We start from the raw sequence: 20,060 nt of genomic DNA, 5'->3' as shown, positions 1-20,060 counted from the left end.
TTTGTGGTATTGTATGGGGTAAACTCTGGACCTACTGAAATAAGTTTAAAAATTCTTTTAACACAAGAAAGACACGTTATTTGTGAATGTCAAAGTCAAAGGCTGTATTTTATCCACATATTATCAAGGGAACGAGAACTACGCTGATGAAACCGCGAGGCGGCGGCGCTAGTCTGTACTAATATTATAAAGAGATAAAAGCGAGGTTCTTGGTGGATATTAGTAGATCTACTAAACCGATTTTGAATATTTTTATTAGATTATATTTCATTCCCATATTGCCACGGGAACGGAACGGAATAAGCAGGTTAAACCGCGGGGCGTCTTTTAAAATACAATAAAGAGGTAAAGTTTGTGGTATTATAGGGGTAAGCTCTGAATCTACTACACCGATTTTAAAAATTATTTTAACACTAGAAAGCCTCGTTGCCTGTGAGTAGCATAAGCTAGGTTGGTGGAGTATATATGTATATATTATCAGTGGCGTGCACTTCATACAAACATTAAATCACTGCATACCCTAACAAATGTTTTGTTAATACTTATCCAATTCATATTTTCCCGGTTTGGTTAATGTTTTACTAGTGCATACCCTGGTTAACAAACTTATGCACGCCACTAGTTATCAACCTTAGTCCATTTTGGGGTTGGATAATATATATATTATCAACCCTAATGGTCCAACCCCAATTCTGAAGGAAACGGGCACTACATGAGTGAAACCGCGGGGTGTCTGCTAAAATCTATACTAATATTATAAAGCTGAAGAGTTTGTTTATTTGTTTGATTGAACCGGCTAATCTCAGGAACTACTGGTCCGATTTGAAAAATTCTTTCAGTGTTAGATAGTCCAATTATCGAGTTGAAACCGCGCAGCGTCAGCTAGTATTATATAAATGTAAAGTTTTTGGTATTGTAGGTGGCAATTTCTGGGTCTACTGAGAAAGCCACGTTGTCTGTGAGTACCATAAGCTATAGTATTGTAATCTCTGGGTCTACTGAATCGATTTTAAAAAATTATTTTACTTCTAGAAAGTCCCATTACTATAGTGTCATAGGCTGCATTTCATCTTCGTATTCTTACTGAAACAGGAACTACGCGAATGAAACTGTGGGGCGTCGGCTAAAAATGAATATGTCACCCTTATTTCCCCACTCTTAGGGTAGAAACTTTTTTTTCAAGTTAATATGAGACTAATTTTGAAGTTCTATCAAATAAAAAAGGAATTCAAAGTCAAATTTAAAAGGTTATGCGTGGTTTTTATTTTCAATTAATGGGTACTCAATCATCCTTTGTTTTCCTACCCTTAGGGTTAGATTATTTTTCCAAATTTATATGGGACCTAATTCAAAAAATACTCTTTTTAAATAAAAAAAAATATCAAAATCGGACTACTCAGTAAAAACTTACATAAAAAAAATATACACGTCGAATTGTTAACCTTCTCTCAGTCTTTCGTCGGTTAAAAATAGGTTCGAAAATAGTCTAAGATGGCAACCATGTGATGAAACCTACCCGTGGTCTTGCAGTAAGGTAAGGTTTTGGCTGGTGGGAGGCTTCGGCCGTGGCTAGTTACCACCCTACCGACAAAAACGTACCGCCAAGCGATTAAGCGTCGTGTAGAAACGATATACGATGTCGTGTACATACGATGTAATATTTTTTTTTGTATTCGACTGTCGAACATTGAAATAAACAAGAAAATGCCTAAATCTCTGATCTGAATTTCAATGCAAAATACTTCAAGTAATTCTGCGACGAATGAGATGAAGTAAATCTCTTAATGTTAATACGATACAAAAGGAGAATGTTCGAAATAAAATACATGAAACGGTGTACTTATTTTTCAAAATAATAAGTTGTGCTATGATTTTTTTAATTTCTTATTTTATTGAAAGCAATAATTATGAAAGAACAATGTGTGAAAACGTTTTGTGATTTTTTTCAGACTTCTTAACGATGTTAAGTAAGTAGTTACATACTAGTACATCAATTTATATAAACTCCGGCGTCCGTGTTATGCCTCATATGCAAGAAAATACCGATACGCAATTTAATAGAATATTAAAAATAAACTAAACATTCTGTACATAATATTGTATAATTATATATTTTTATAAAATAGGTATAAATTGTCATAATTTTACCACATAAACTATAGTACTACAATTCGTGGGAAAATATTTCTTAACCATCCAAAAATATTCAAAAACGCACAACGTTAATGTTCAAGTTTTCATGCTTCTGCCGGTAGTTTGTTCTGAAAACCGCACGAAAATTTAGTAGTTTCAAGTTTATTGCGAACATATAGACAGACGCGGCGGAGGTGTTTATTTTATAATATGTACTATTAGATTTCAGTTCTTCACAAATCCCGCGAGAAACTTGTATAATTTTTAGATAAAAAATAGCTTTTATAATATTATTTATATATTTAAAATTGCCTCAGCTGTCCCAAAGATTAACCACGACAAACAGAAACAGACAGACAGGCAAAGATACAACAATTTTAAAAGGCTTGATTGTGTTTTAGCATCGCGTTAATAACTATAAGCACTTGAGAAAACACAGTTATCATGTAATTTTTTTTTAAATAATAATAATCACCCAATTATTTTATCATTATTAAAATAATATATATATATATGGATATACACTTTTATTTAATATGTATTGCTCGATATGAATAGGTTGGTAATGCTTTTCAGATGAGCCGCCCAGCGCTCCACCCGCGAGGCGCCACGTACCGCGTCACCACCCGTATGGTCACGCCGCGGACCCCCGGCGCCGCGTGCACCGATGCGAATTCCCCTCTTGCGATAAAGTTTACACGAAGAGCTCGCATCTTAAAGCGCACAAACGTACCCATACAGGTAAATATTAAAATTTTTAACCCCTAACTCAAAAGGAGGGGTGTTATAAGCTTGACGTGTCTATTTGTCTGTCTGTATGTCTATTTCCAGCGGCTCCCTGCAACCCGCTTGATGTCTTCAGCCGCTGGATGCTGGCGGCTCGAGAACGTTTTGTTTGGAAGTCCATGCAAGAGGCCTATGTCTAGCAGTGGACGTCCATCGGCTGACAATGATGATAATGATGATGATGATGACTATTTGTCTAGCACCATAGCTCCCGAATGGATGAAACGATTTCAATTTAGTTTTTTTTTTTGTATTAAAGGTGACTTATGTGTTCTTAGATATGTTTGATGAAAATCAGTTGAGCCGTTTAAAAGTTATGGGGGTCTCAAATGAAAGCGGACTATAAGAGAATATTGATGACTTGATCAAGAGTGTAATTAATAATTTTATGATATTCGGGGGTTTTTCAAAATTTTAGCTATAGTAAGTAAGCAGAGGCTTGTAATTATCAAAGCGCACGTATGTCATACGACGTTTTATGACACATTTGCGAGGAAACACACTTTATGAAAATTCATTTGCATCTTTGCCTGTTTTCCGATGACATTTTGATAAGCTTGACATTTTTGCACAAATAACGAAGTGCGCACATCAGCGTTTGTTTGTTTTTTAGACAAATGCACCAAAAACAGTCAGTATTACTAATAAATTAAATTAATATTTTTGTGTTTCTGATACAGATAAATGGATAACATTTATTGTGAAAGTTATTAAAATTAAAAAATTGTTTTTTTATTATATTTTATCTCACAAAGTTAATTTTATTCAAAAAATGTTAAGCACTTTTCTGACATAAAAATTCTTTGCCAAGATTTAAAAAAGTACCGTTCGTTTTTAGACGGATGATAAAAGTTTTATATTACATTACGGCACATGAGCATTTTACTTTACGTTACGGCACATGTGCGTAACGATATTGAAATTGATGAAATAAGCGATACTTCACGAGCAAATGTGTTATTAACTTTTTTACGTCACTTTTATTATAGCATTTTATAACTCTATCTATCTCATAAACTAAAAAATAACTAGCATTTTTCTAAGCATAAAGTTTCGCTTTTGCAGCTGTACTTACTGGTAGTAAATAAATATAATTTAAGAAGTAAAGTTTTTGTTATTCTTGGAGATAATCCCTGAACCTTCTGTAATACTATAAACAAAAGTTTTATAATCTTATGATAAATTAGTAAAAGTATTAGGCATTCAATTTAATTATTATTAACAACTGTTATTAACATAATAACAGCTGTTAATAATAATTAAATTGAATGCCTAATACTTATTTAATATATGATTGTAATATCAATTATAAATAAAAAATGATAATGATATTTTCATGTAGTTTTGAGAGCGATGTAAAACTAAACTGTTGATCGAAAGTTAAATATTTATCAAGCCAAGGTTACGGAACAATAAATGAATATCTTAATGGCAAAGTTGCAAAAAACAATTTGGCAACCTTTTCAACAGAACACAGTTAAAAATTATGTTTTTTATACCTAATAAAACGAAAGTGGCTATCATTCATCATCATTAACAACCCTTATTCGGCTCACTGCTGAGCACGAGTCTCTTCTCAGAATGAGATGGGTTAGGCTAATAGTCCACCACGCTGATCCATTTGGTAGACTTCACACATCACCGTTTAAGACACGTGATATGTAATTTCATTTAATGCACATAACTGAAAAGTTGGAGGTGCATGCCCCTGACCGGATTCGAACCTACGCCCTCCAAATCCAAGCCAGAGGTCATATCATCTGCGTTTTAACGGCTCTTACCCTGAAGAACGTGGCTACAGAAAAGAACATTTTTCCAGTCAAGTTCTTCTCAGACGTCAATAGTCAATTGTCAGTTCAATTTATTTCAATTAGCCTTAGTTTACTTTCGAAACGTCTGGTAATAATATTACGAGATAATGGTGATAATAATTACTCGAAAACTTGAAATTAAAGTTACACAGCAAACTCAGCCAGGTTTTTCCTTTTTTTAGTTTATCACCATTAAACAATAGGTATATAAAGTCAGTCATGTAATACATTTTCTTTCCAAGTTATTTTGTCGTTTAAATAATCATTAACACCATAATACGACTTTTCTATAAGCTAGGATTTAATTCATTGCGATGAAATTCATCTTCCAGAAAAATACTCCAGAAGTACATATATAAAGAACTTGAGAAATTATAGATGATTTAAAACTGAAAATTCAAAATTCACCTAACTGAAAATTACCGATGTAGAGTTAAAATATAAAAGTAGGGATGCTAAATTTGCATTTACTAACCAGTCATTGGAATCGATTAGATTTGGTAGATGAGCGAAGTAAGTAAGCGAAAAAAGTATATAACCATTTATTTTTTCTATCATCTAGATAGAAAAAATAAATGGTTATATACTTTTTTCGCTTTCAGTGGTGGGGAAAAAACTACAGACTTTAAAGACAATTTTTATTACTTCGGATTACTGAAATCATCAGAAAACATGAGCGATTATTCAGGCGATTTCGTTATCAACCCATATTCGGCTCACTTCAGAGCTCGAGTCTCCTCTCTGAAATGGGGGTTAGGCCAATATTCCGCCACGCTGGCCCAATGCGGATTGGCAGACTTCACACACGCAGAGATTTATGAAAATTCTCTGATATGCAGGTTTCCTCACGATGTTTTCCTTCACCGTTTGAGGTGATCACATGGTGATATTTAATTTCTTAAAATGCACACAACTGAAAAGTTGGAGGTACATGCCCCGGACCGGATTCGAACCCACACCCCCCGGAATCGGAGGCAGAGGTCATATCCACAAGGCTATCACAGCTCAGGCGATTAGTTCATTTAAAATCAGTAAAAAATTAACTGCGCTCGTGGCTCGATAACAGTACTTATTTATGGGTTTATTTTGTAACTTTAGAAACCTCCAATACCTTTACGTTTACGTTACGCTCAAATCGTCAGATTTTCGAAATGCACATCTTTTAGCTATCAACTCACCTACCTTATCTTAATCTGACGTGCAGGTTGAGTATTTCTGAAGTTAGTTTTTTTTTTATTGCCCTAGCAATATTAAGTGTTCGTACTTGGTGGAGGTTTTACTGAACAGCGTGCAAGGTATACTCCCTTATGTTCGTCTGCGGCGCTTGAGTAATTGCAAAAATCCCCTCTTGGGCTCCCCTACTATAAGTTTCATCATAGTTCAATTTTGATTAACTGAATAATATAGAACAACTGTTGTTAAATTCAATCCAGCTTTTGCAATACAAGAAATTATTCAATTCAATCAAGCTTTCGCTATACTAGGAATTATTTGCTCTTGGGCTCGGACGCATGGATTGGAGTAAATAATGAAAATTTCATTTTGATTGAATTGGTATAGATTTTATGTTTGTTACGTACCGAGAAAATTGCTTTAAGTCCGTTCAGAGCTTTTTATTTATAAAGTAAATATTAAATCTAATAAAGTAATAACTTTTGTTTTCAGTTCTACTCGTATATTGATTGGTTTTGTACCTTGTCAATGTTTATTATTTCTATAAAGGGTAGTAGAATCAGAACTGGTATAGTATAGGTATATAATAAAAAAATAACAGGTCCAAAATCTGTAGGTACATTGAAAATTTTTAAAATCAAAAGATTTTTAAAATCAAATATTACTGGGGACTAGGAACTGTCCATAATCCTTATAATTTCATATTTAAATCTTCTACTTTAACTACATTATATTTTATAAATATGGATTAGGATTTAAACCTCAAATTTCTTAAAAGTAAAGTGAACTTCAATCAGTAGTGATTAGATGCACTAAGGAAAATTAAGGTTTTAATCTCGAAATGTTTTTAAATATGGGGGTAGCAGTTTTATATTATAGTAAAACTTACTATGTACCTTTATATTTTGAATACAAAGTGTATATTTCTCATTTCAGGTGAGAAGCCCTACAAGTGTTCCTGGGAGGGCTGCGAGTGGCGATTTGCGCGCTCAGACGAGTTGACGAGACACTATCGCAAACACACGGGGGCGAAACCGTTCCGCTGCCGCCACTGCGAGCGCTGCTTCTCGCGCTCCGATCACCTGGCATTACATGCTAAGCGTCACGCGTAGCCCGAGAACCCCCCACCCGCTCCCAGGAAGAGAAATCGGAGCAAACGCTCTGAAAAACTATTAACAGTTGCCAATGTGCACTAATGCAAGCGATCGTGGTGTACCTGGCGCGCGTCTCTTCCTTAATGTGTGATTATGTTTGTAGAATCTGTGTGTTGTGGTCTTACGAATTAAAAAATGTGATTAAGCGATAGCTTAATGCTGTTATGTTTGTCCTGAGTCGCGCGCTTTCGGGGGTGGGTGTTTGCGAAGCGTTGCAAGCCAAAGAAATATCGCTACGTAAGTAGCCGAGTCATCGCTGCACCGAATGCTTTAAACTTATTATAATTTTCATTACGTTTTTGTCAATGATTAAAATTTAAAATCTCTTAATGTTTCGGCCTTTGTCGTTATGTTTCTTTGTTGCAATAAGAGAACGATTTATATTTGCCGTTGTTTATTGTGTAAAAGATTTTTTCTAAGCTTTGTGTACAGAGAGGAAGCTTTGTGTACAGAGAGGTTTGTTTGTATTACGTCGACCGGTCGCAAAGCGGCCGTGGCCGACAGTTGTGCCATCTGTCGCGGAGAGCGAGCTGCGCTCTGCGTACTCACGTCGCTTCCGCGCGTCTTTTGATTACCTGCATTTTGAAATATGTGGCATATTATTTATTTGATTCGCGGGATGTTCGGCAGATATTCCCACCGACGCCAGCACAACCTTTTGTTAGTCGTAAGCTGCTAAGTAGGATGTGCCTCTCGCGTTACCTGAAGTTGAGTCACCATTTCAAAACAGTTGCTGTGAACATTTGTCTGAACAACCAATTACAAGGCGTTATAACATTATTTATTGTTATATTACAACTAGGCACCATATTTTATTTATATGTACTGTTTTAAGTATATACCTAATAGTTATTATTTTGTTCATTAGCAATTGTTTTAAGTGGTTGACTTGTGTTTATTTTATATAATGTTTATTTTTAAGATACGCATACACTGCGATATATTTACGTTTAAGCTTTCTCTTTAACTCTCTCATTCCGTTGGTGTAAGATGTACCGTGCCTACGGTTTTATGGGTGCAGTATGTGTAATGTTTATTCAGTGTTGGTGAATATAAATGCAACCCCTTTACACACATAGCGTTAGGATAATCGATATATAAAACATTTTTCTTAGGTAAATTATTAAATAATTTAAGAGATTGTTGTCAACAGTGTTGCTATGTGTGTAATGGTGTAAGAATAATTATATAAGCAAGTTGATTCTCAAACACAGTCGCTATTTAGTTTATTTCTCCTAAGGTGTAAGATTCCTTGATCACACATGCGACCGAAGCTGACGGGATGGAAAATGCAGATACACCGACTATCCTGTCGAAAAGCGTTGTCTTGTTTGATGGATATAATATAAATATAAAAGTTATGTTAATGTCTGTTTATAAATGTTGATGTTGATCGGATAACTTGGAATAGTTGTACTATGTGTGTGTGACTTGATACGGAAAACAAAACGATGGAATAACGCTGCTACAATAACAGAGGTTTGGCTTTATATTGGTGCATACACATTTAGTAAGACGCGATTACATTGTATTAAGGTTTTCTCGACTACAAAGTCGATTCATTTTATTATTGTTGGCATTTAACAAATTAAAAATCTTTGATGTTAGATTTAAGTGGTTATTGTAAGAGCTTACAAAATGTTTATCTTAAGATTTCAGATCTCTTAAGTTTCTACATATCATGTAAAAGCTATGGAATGGTTTAGTTACGTGCAATAGAAAGTTTGACTACAAATTGTATCCGATGAGTTTACAACAGTATAATATGTAGTATGAAACATTCGTTTTGAAATTTCTGTTTTCATATTATAAAATAATACAATAATGGATAAAATGATTTTTTGTATGTAGTATATCACTAAGGTCAGTAACACATCACTGAGAGCAAATTACAAATAGTTTTAAATGCTTTAATTTTCACAAAATTTAGTTTATTTTTCTCTTTTCATCGTATTTCTCTCCTATTAATATAATTCGTAAGACTACAGCTAACTAGCGGCATACTGCTTTCAGTGGATGACTGCTAACACCCAGTCCTTGGCTCTTGGCTATCTACTTTCAATTCCAATACACCCTCGACAATGTCTTCAAGCGTATCACGAACATTGCCATATGTTCGCGTAGGTACCTTTTGTGTAATCGTAAGTATTGTAATATCGTCAGCAGTAAAATTAACGTTGGATTGGATATATATACGACGATGATTTAGATGAACGTTAATCTTTGGAAATTGTGGCAACAGAGAGTATTCATTTTATCTACTAAGACCATTCAAACCATTCACTCAATCCCTTTTTTAGAAATGACTAATAATTACACATTCGAAATATTTGTATCACATATTATTGAAACACTTTTTTTCTAGCTTGTAGTAGTTTAATTTTTAGTTATAATTTTTGTATTATATACCCAAACAGATTTGATCACTGCACGATATGATAATGTAATTATATACAAGACAGGCTGTGGTAATTTATATAATTCATCGTAATTAGAATCATGAATTTTTAATGAAAACCTTTTGGATAATTATGTTGGTAATCATCTGGCATCCTTTTTGGGATGTGTTTAAAGTAATGTAGAAAAAATTAAGTACAACGACAGCAGAAAAAAGTACTGCCATAACTATTATATCAGCTAAGTAATAAATAAAATTATACATCTTAACATCAGAACACTTTGTTCTATAGATATGTGCATTGTTTATGACTATAGTATTCCTACGTAAAAGCATCCCTGGGGCCAATGATATGAGTCTTCCCGAATTAAACAATGTGATTTTTATGTCAAAGTTTTGATCTCAGGGAAAATTTATCAGATTCTTTATGCAGCATGATGAGATTTAGCTTAAGCTAAGCTAAATCAAACTTGGTGAATTCATTTATTTTTTGGATCTTTACTTTAGATACCTACATACATATATTATTTATACGTAAGTATGTCTCTATTTTTTTTTTAATGTTTAAGCTAACAAATGCCGTATTTTTTTTCGCAAATATGATTCCTCCTGTTATTATGCGTTTTAAACGATTTAATATACAACAGAACTATTGAACCGATTTGTAAACAACTGTATTTTGTGGAAAACAATAAGTTTAATATTTAGTTTTAAATTCAAAATCTGTAAATCGATCCTGCTAGATCTGTTGTGACATACCTAATTAGGATGACCACTAACAAAAATGATATTTGCCAAATGTTTCTCATAATTTCTGTAAATTCTCGTACTTACTAATCGAAACCCTAATTTTCTACAAAATTTTAAGGTATTGATATAGGTAGGTTGTAGTAACTTTCTATATTATACTAAATAAAGTTTTGTAAAGGCTTTCGCCGTATGTTTACAAAATCTTTAGAAACTTACTATCAATTTCTTTTTGAAATGTGTACCTACCTAGTTTATAAATAATAATTAAAAATAGTTAGATAATTAAAAATAAATATGACTATTATAATATAATGCATGTTAGAATTCTAAATGAATTTCACTTCAAAAATATAAATAACTGTATTTTTTTTTATTTATTGCATGGTCTGACTACAATTTGTATTGTATTATAATATATTTATATAGCATCGTTGTATCATTATTACCTAAACTATACCGAAGCTATTTATTTTATATTAACTTATTACTTATATAAACATAATCAAAAATACAAAAAAATTACAGCGGTATGTTGATTTATGGAATTTAAAATAATATAACTTCTTTTTAACAATATACATAGAGAATGATCGGGAAAAGTTGTCTTTATTGAACAACTCCAACCACAATCCAAGTCATTCTAATGCATAGCAAGTCGAATTTAATGTTTATATAAGTGTCTATGTTTGTTAGGTACTAAATAACCTAATATTTTTAAGTTACTAAAACAATTTTATATATTATACAGTGTCATTGTAACCTATTTAAAAAATATTATATTTTAAATACTTAACATTATTTATATAACTATAAAATGTAGATCGATGTGTGGATGTTATAAGTAATTGGTAATATAATATAATTTTAATTATAAGGAATACATTAAAAAAATGTGATTCATATGTTTATTCAGTCCTAGTGACATATTGTAATGTATAATGTATTGCGTCATATAGTATTGAATATTTGTGGTAAAAAAAACATATGCTTAAAGGCAATTTATAGATGTGATTAGATATAATACTATATTTATTAATTATTATTATGCACAACAGCTAACATTGCATGTTAGTAGACTCGTAGAAAAATATAATATGTGTGAAATATGGATGTTATTTGGGTATTAAGTAGCATCTGTTAGAATAAATTTACAACTAAATGTGAATTTTTAAGAGGGAATGTTGCGGCTGTGTATTTTTGAATCAACCTGTAGATAGGTTTTACAATATAATAATATAAAAACGTATAAACCTACTGATCGTTAGAAGTACGCATTTCATTAGTTACTAGTTTCGGTAGTATTAGGATTAATGGATGACTAGTAACTATCAAATATTCAGACATTTTATTCAGTGTTTATATAAATGTAATTTTCTTGTTCCATAATATATGTAACTATGTGGTATCTTAAAATAGTTGTAGTAATATTGGTGTAAAATTATATTAACAGTGTAGGCATAAATGTTTTAAATTAAGCAGACGTAAAAAAACTCACAAAAGGCTTAATGTATGTTTAGAACTTTTTATGTGGAATTCAACTTTTTGACTAAGCACACTTTACTTGATGTTAACAATACACTACAATCAAACTCTCTGTGTTTAATGTGTTGTAATATTACCTTGATTACGCATTTTTGAAACATTCCAGTGCTTCTAAAATCGGTGGGTTTATGCTTGAAGTGTTTAAATATGCTTACATTTATATACTATATATAAATATATCGATAGCTGTCTAAACAGCCCATTTATATCACAAAATATAACTATTGTTCGCCAAAACTTAATGCAAACCTACTATCTAAGTAGTATCCATGTGCTTATATGGTACATACGGTTGTTAACAAAAATGCAGATACCATAAAATGCTCTACATTAATGACTGTGACAGCTTTTCTTACTATTTCTGAAATCGTTGCCGATTTTTTTTTTACATATTACTGGTTATTTTTCTTTTGCTTCTTTTTGTTAAATTCTTTACAACTTAGCCTGTGGTTCATTGGATAGTCTGACTTGTAGCAATATTTTATACATAAGATTATTATGATTGAGCCACATAAAGATGTGTTTATTTGAATTACGCAAAAAATACATGATTTATTTTATTTCATTGTTAATCACAAATATTTAGTCTTAGTTTTTACTTTTGAAAGTTAATTTTACTTTATGAAAATATTTTGCTTTTTTATGTTTATTTCTGTGTTATTAAGATTTTATTGAAATATACTTTTACATAGTTCACGTATTGTCAGACAGTGCTGGTATTTATATTATTATTATCAAAGCCATTTAGAATTTATTTATATATAAATCGCGCAAAATACTAGTTTACTTTTATATTAGCATTTGTGCTTTGTATTTTGTGATTCTGTAAAACATATTTAATAATTTTAATACATCACAATAATAATTTTAATACATCATTAAGGTGCAATATATTCTTGGCACAGATTCTCTGAGACTAATCTACAATATGAAAATCATTCAGCGTTAAAGTGCTCTGAAAATTTTTATTAATTAAAAAAATATTGTAAAAAAAATCATATTTTATTTTTTAATTTATATGACAAATTGATTTTCAATATTTTATGAATGCAGATCCATGTTTTAATTAAATTATAATAATTTTAAATAGTTCAATTTTAAATGTTAAACTTTAAGACGATACGAGTAATGAACGAATACAAAGACACAATTTTTTATTTCAAAATCATCACAAGTTTAGCCAATCGGTGTTTCCATTTAGATTCGAAAACGCTGTTTTTACTTACAATCATGTGTAGCCTAACCGATTTACATATTTGTCAACCCAAATAATATTGTAATTACTGTACCTATCTGTTTACACTTAAGTAATATATGGAAGTAATATTGCATTTAAAAAGGTATTTCTGATTTGTCGTATTACATGTGAGCCCAACGAAAGGGAGTTACGTTATATACCTACATGGTATGTCTACTACATTTTATATTAATAAATTTTTCTTATATGTGGCTTGTGATGTTTTATTTGTGCACTCTTGAATTTTTGTAGGTACTGTTATAAGGTGGAGGTTCTGGAGGGCTGATATTAACCTGCTTGAATTAAGAAATAAATAGTACAAAGAAAAGCTAGTGGCTGCCAGGAGTTTTCTTGTTCATCTAATTAAAGATTATTATATACTCAGAGCCACAAATTATTCGCCCACTTTAAAATACTCGCGTCATATTAAACTGGGCGGATGATAGTATAAGATAGATAGAATAGATAAGATAATAGATCTCAATATCGAAATGTTCGATTTTACGTCATCTGTAAACGCGAATCTGCGCCATGGACCACATAACATTATGCTATGGTCATCCTAACTACCACCTATACTATACCGGTTTGTCGAATGTACTCTACATACTCATTGTAATGTTCCTTTATTAATGGAGATTTTCTATACTAAAGGGTAAAAGTAAATGTACACTGGCAAGAAAAACTAAAAGTATAATAGTAATATACACATACTTTTACGTATAGGTACATACACATTACATTGTTTTCTCTCTTTGTTGTTTTTATTTTTTAATTTAGATAATATTTTTTTCTCATTTTGTTTTAATTTATGCTGTAACTTTTGTTGAGATGGTGTTACCTACTGAATAAGTGTAACTGGATTTGTCCAAATATAATTAAACTAGCTGATGCCGCGCGGTTTCACCCGCGTGATTCCCGTTCCCGAGGGAATACCGGGATAATATATAGCCTCGATAAATGGGCTATCTAACAGAAAGAATTTTTCAAATCGGACCAGTAGTTCCAGAGATTAGCGCATTCAATCAAGCAAACAAACTCTTCAGCTATATTATATTAGTATAGATACAATATAATTATACACATTAATATTAAGTCAACGTTATTGAAACTCTTGAAATATAGAGCTTGGTAATTTCTAATTATGTATGTATTAATTTACTTAGAGTAAATCCGCAGGTCTGACTTTGAAGACTGAAGAGAAGACCAAGGCGAAAAATAATCCAGAGAACATGCAGACATATTGGGAACAGATGTAGTTAAGTAGAACATGGTAGGTAAAATTACCACGATAAAAAGAAAAATTAATACCTAGTAATCGGTTTCATTTTTCAATCCTAAGAAATATCATCTAAGACAGATGCTTGGCATTTAAAAATATAAAATACCATCAATAATATACCTACTGTTTTCGTCCAAAATTCCTCAGTAATTACGACAAAAGTCTCATCAGAAAGCTCTAGCCTTCTAGACATTTGTCGTTGAGTCACTGCAGGCGCTGGAGTGAGTATGTTCGTAGTATCTCTGCATGTTCGAATCAGATATGAGGAGATCCGCATAAGAACAAAAGTACGAGTCGCAAAGGTCAAGTGACGAGGTGTTGGAATGGCGACCCCGCACTAGAAAGCGCAGTGTTGGTTGACCCCAGACACTCACTTGCTCGTACAAGCGAGTCCGAGAGAGTCGCAGGTAGCTGCTGGATGCAGGCGGCTCAGGATCTTAATGTTTGAAAGTCTACAAAGGTCCAATGCCCTGTAGCAAACATCCATCATGTATCAATTAAGCTTACTTACCTGAAAATTGCCTAAGTACAGCTTTAATCATTGTCACCCTTGTCATTGACAGGAGCCAAAAGGTCAGGCTCAAAGTCTTTTATCTGAAAAAACTGATTTTATATTAACCACTTAACTTTAACTTTTATTTACTGACCTACGTATATTGATGTTAGAATGACATTAAAAGATTTATGTGCATTGATCTGCGCAGGTTTAATAATTTCGCCATCTGTGTTGTCGTGCGTACATTACTAACACTGAATGACTGAAGGGTAGGTTTTAGAAGAAGGCAATCCAGGCATAAATCAAGTTCGGATTTTAAAGGACTGCTACTAGATGGCGTTTTTGTACGCCACCTAGTAGCAGTCTTTTAACACTACTACATACTTCTTGAGTAAGATATTTGGAAATGGAACCCAACGAGCTACTTGGATATAATAATGTCAGAGAACATTTTTAGATGGCGCTGAATGCTTTGTTAAAGGTTTGGGAGCCTCGTAGGAATGAATAACTTTTACGAACACTACGTAGGTAGTTCTCCCTCGAGACTAGGGTATCAAGGATTTTCCCCTTGAAGAAAGTAAGATGGTGCTTGTTTAAAATATATCAATTTTCTAATGTTTTGTTTTTTGTAAAACAGTTTGGGATTTGATTCTGTTGTTTTCAGGTATAAGTAGGTGCATTTTTTACATGATGGATGATGATGGCATTTTTATTTTAAATTGTGTAACATACTTTCATAAAATTTACTAATACTTAGTACTACCTAATTAAATAAAAAGCTACCAGTACTTAGTAGTAGGTAGTAGCTAGTACTTAGCTAGTATCCATCACGTGGTAAAGGCTCCAGAATTAGGATCCTCCGCACAACACTCGCTTTTTCATGCACTTCTGCATTATTCTGTATCAACCCTTAGTCCAACAGGCACGTGAAAGTTTCATAAGATTGTCTGAAACACAGAACACAGAAAACACTAGCTAACTCTCTTCAAAACGTAAGCAACTGTTATTGTCGTGATAACGTCATCCTTCCTTATTTATTATTATTTATATCCAAACCATTCGACCCTTTGGAGTGGGTATATAAAAATCTAAATATCGATATAAATAAGTATCCCTTTCAATATTTAATGCGTTGAACGGTCAAAATACTAAAGTATTAAATATTAAAATGGAAACTCGCCAAACACTTAAGTATGCCCTTTTGACCCGACATCCAAAAAGGTAATTCACATTTTGATTTATTTGTAGCTTCGTATTTTTTATAAATAAAGATACCTTCGTCGTGGGGAAATCTACCACCATACCACGGGTAAGCGACGATTAAGTCAGACTCTGACTGGCTAAAATCATACGAACTTCCATCTCACCGCATCGTGATGTTGACACAGAAAAGCTTATGGTTTTTTTTTATCCTTTACAAGTTAGCCCTTCATTACATCTCACCTGATGGTAAGTGATGTTGCAGTCTAAGATGGAAGCAGGCTAACTTTTCGGTTTCTACACGACATCGTGTGACACCGGAACTCTAAATTTCTTGGCGGTACGTCTTTGTTGGTAGGGTGGTAACTAACCACGGCCGAAGCTCCGAACTCCCACCAGCCAGACCTGGAACATTAAAGAAAATCTCAATCGGCCCAGCCGAGGTTCCAACCCAGGACCTCCGTTTTGTAAATCCACCGCACATAGCAGTGCGCCACGGAGGCCGGCAAAATAGTATGTACACGGCCGCGAATTCCACAACACGGTGTATGCTAAGAAGGTACACCTCGGTCAAATACAAGCTAGATGCGTGCCGGAACTACAGCACGCAAGGCAGGTACACTAAAGGCGCAAACTAGACTAACTAGAAGGTAATCGTGAGGACGGCTTCGCCGTGGCTATTCTCTTTTCCAGTTTAATATGCAAGTGGCGGCAAACTGAGTACAATCACAAGCGGTTGCATACTCAACTGGAAAAGCGGATAGCCCCCAGTGCCAGTGGCGTAGCTAGGTAACCAGGGACCCTGGTGCAAGTAAAAAAATGGGGCCCTATTACTATCTAAACTGGTTAGATTTTATCAAGTAAACGGGTATGGTAAGCGAAGGCTGGAATATATTGTTCCAACAATGTTTAACGATTTTCCGGATATGGTCAAAAATCTTTTAAAAGATACGAATATATTATTTACGAACGTACTTACATAAGCGGAAATTAAAGGAATACTTTTTGGGACAGCCTGTGTAGCGTCGCAGCAGCGGTTCACTCACACTATAATTATGATATTTATTTAACTACCCGCTAATGATTGTTGTTTGTTTTTCCTCTCTTTTGGTTTGTTATTTAATGTTTTCTTAAATATTGTATTATGTAATAATAATAACCTGCATGGATATGATCTTGGATTCAGAGGGCGTAGGTTCGAATTCGGTCTGGAGCATACATTTTGTAGGTATGAGCATACTTATTAAAAAATTAAATATCTCGTACTTAAACAGTAAATGAATGACATTGTGAGGAAACCTGTACATCTGAGAATTTTATTAATTCTCTACGAATGTGAAATCCGACAATCCGCATTAGCCTAGCGTGGTGGACTATTATTCTTTAGGAGCCGAATATGGGTTGTTAATGATCATGTCTGAACTTTGGCCACGGCGGGCAATCTCAAGTCAACTAGACTAAGATTTGAGACATCTACGATGAAAATATACTTACTAAGCATATATTTACCTACCTATATCACGCCTTAATCTTCTTTGTTAAGATTACTACAATGTAAAGGTCGCCATTGACGGTCAATTATTCTCACGTTTCTGAAAAACAAACGGCAGTACCCACGCGGCATACTATACAAGTCATGTACGCAGTGACCAACACACGATCAATTGTAGTCGTGGGTGTTACAGAAACGTGAGAATAATTGACCGTTTGTTGGCTAAGTTAAGGGAACATCTAGGAGGAATATGTCCATGAATCGATATCGGAGCAATTACTGTGAGTAGGTACCTTTATTGAGTGCTACGTTGAGTAACTATCCCAATGTGTCTGAGTGCTACGAAGCCCTTCGGACACGATCGATGGGGGCAGCACTTTGACAGTGACGAATTCTCACTGTCAAAATTCTGCCCCCATCAGGAGTAGGTACTTACTTGGAACTGTGACAACATGGGCTAATAATCATCGATCTTTAAGAGGTAAATGCTAATAATTTATAAAATGGCTAATGACTCGGCTAATTGGGGTTCCTTAGCGCTTTAACACACTAGCGGTTAACCCCAGGGCTATCAGTGGCTAGGCGATGCAATCACCGCCTAGCCACTGATAGCATTCCCCAGGGCCCAAGCTCAGGAGGCCCTTGAATATTTATCAGAAAATCGCAATCGAACTGAACTTGTAGAACTTGAGAGTTGATGATAAAACACCTTAGCATATTTATGTAGTTGTATGTATTTAATATTTTTACTTGTTTATTTTATTTATTAATAACAACACAAACCATACTTGGTTCAACTGTGCACTGGCTAATTCATAAACTTTGACGTATGTTAGTTGACATATATGAACACAAGCTTTGACGTATGTTCATCGACATATACGAACTTGAGATTCTATATACATGTTATCCGGTGCCTAATGTCAACCGTTCGTAGCTCGTGGATGTCGAACAGTAGGTAGATGATATTTCTAAGTTGATTTAATGTTTATTTTAATGGGCTGTTATTATAGACCAACTTAGCAAATAGGCCAGCACGGCTTTTTATTTCTTAAAAAGTGACAGTGAGCTAAGTGCGTAGTCCAGTCTTTTAGAAATTTAAATAGCTGTTTATTGGTTTAGAAAACTCAACCATTTTATGTAGTCAGCGCCTATTACGAGTTCCGGAACAGCGTATGTCGTCTGCGCTAACGAAGTGTCTAAATCAGAACAAATGCGACGGTCTCGCTACTTAATGTGGATTTACTGTTGCTATTTGCCTGTTTCGAGCGTAGTTTCGTGAATCTGGTACTCGCAAATTGTCTATCAGTTGTGCCTCCGGGGTACAATGTTTCAGGTTTAGTAATCCTCATTAAGAGTTTATTAGTACCGACACTTCGCACTGTTTTGCTCTATTGTTACGGGCTTTTATTATTCTTTGACAAGTTAGTCTGTGCTCTCATCTGATGGTAAGTGACGATGCAGACTGAGGTGGAAGAGGGTTTACTTGAAAGAAGTAAATGTTTATTTTTTCTTCACACTGTTTTGCTCTATTGTTACAGGCTTTTATTATTCTTTAACAAGTTAGTCTGTGCTCTCATCTGATGGTAAGTGACGATGCAGACTGAGGTGGACGAGGGCTTACTTAGAAGAGGTAAAAGTTTATTCTACCTGTAGTAACTAAGTAGATACAGTGTTTAACCGAGTGATCAACCGATCACCAGAGAATGTGTGCAAATTTTACACTACTTATAACTCTGACGGTTTCTGCGCGGCGACAAGATCGCGTGGCGGTACGTGTTTGCCTGCAGGATGGTAACTAGCCACGGCCGAACCTAGGGCCTCTCTGTTGAGAACCAAAACACTACCAACTGCCCAGAGAGGTCGTCAAAAGGTCATTTAAAAAAATATTTTATTTAGATTTCTCTGTCTCTTGTCTTTATGTGTTTATAGTCAAATTAACTTGGAAATGAAATGTATTACATGACTGGCTACTTATATGCCTATTGTGAAATGGTGATAAACTAAAAAAGAAGAAACCTGGCTGAGTATGGCTGGCTCTTCTCGGACCAAGGCACATTTGGAACCCTCGTAACTTTAATTTTAAGTTTTCGACTAATTATTATCACCTTCATCATATAATATTAATACCTGACGTTTCGAAAGTGCTTGTAAACTAAGCCTAATTGATATAAATGAACTATAAATCTAGTTAAATTTGCTAAATAATTGGGTGCCTACACCGTTAATTAAAAGCCTGCATCCAATTAATGGTTAGACCGATAGTTAATTGAACTAGAATAACACAACGTTTAACAATCTGGCGTTCTGAAAGTTTGAAGCCCTTTGAAAATTGTATTATCAATACCTATCCGAAAAGCTATGACAACTAATATTGAAACCAATCGATCCAAAATTGCTATCTATGCACTTAGCTAGGTACTTAGCAGCGCCTACCTTCCGATCTTGCGAAAGAGTCTGCTAATAAGAGTCAAATTATAGTTATGAGCTTGACGTTTGTTTAAAAACGTCAAGCCAACAATTATGAGTTTTTTTTTTTAAAAGAATATTTGCCATATTTTTTTTTATAATATGACCAATATTCCCTTTCCCCTCCAACTAGTCGG

General features: G+C 33.8%; 1 protein-coding gene across 2 annotated transcripts in view; it reads left to right on the top strand.

Moving 5' to 3' along the window:
- Nucleotides 1-13,197, top strand: part of LOC112047864 (Krueppel-like factor luna) — a 95,318-nt gene extending 82,121 nt beyond the window's left edge. For both annotated transcript variants that reach the window (XM_052890585.1, XM_024085140.2), the window contains 2 exons: nt 2,710-2,874; nt 6,840-13,197. In XM_052890585.1, the coding sequence (XP_052746545.1) occupies nt 2,710-2,874; nt 6,840-7,015 (341 nt within the window). In that variant the 3' untranslated portion in view covers nt 7,016-13,197. The remainder of the gene's footprint in view (nt 1-2,709; nt 2,875-6,839) is intronic.
- Nucleotides 13,198-20,060: the final 6,863 nt, after the last annotated feature.

The sequence above is a fragment of the Bicyclus anynana genome, chromosome Z, assembly GCF_947172395.1.
Source record: "Bicyclus anynana chromosome Z, ilBicAnyn1.1, whole genome shotgun sequence".
Taxonomy (NCBI): domain Eukaryota; kingdom Metazoa; phylum Arthropoda; class Insecta; order Lepidoptera; family Nymphalidae; genus Bicyclus; species Bicyclus anynana.
This window is presented reverse-complemented; position numbering and strand designations above follow the sequence as displayed.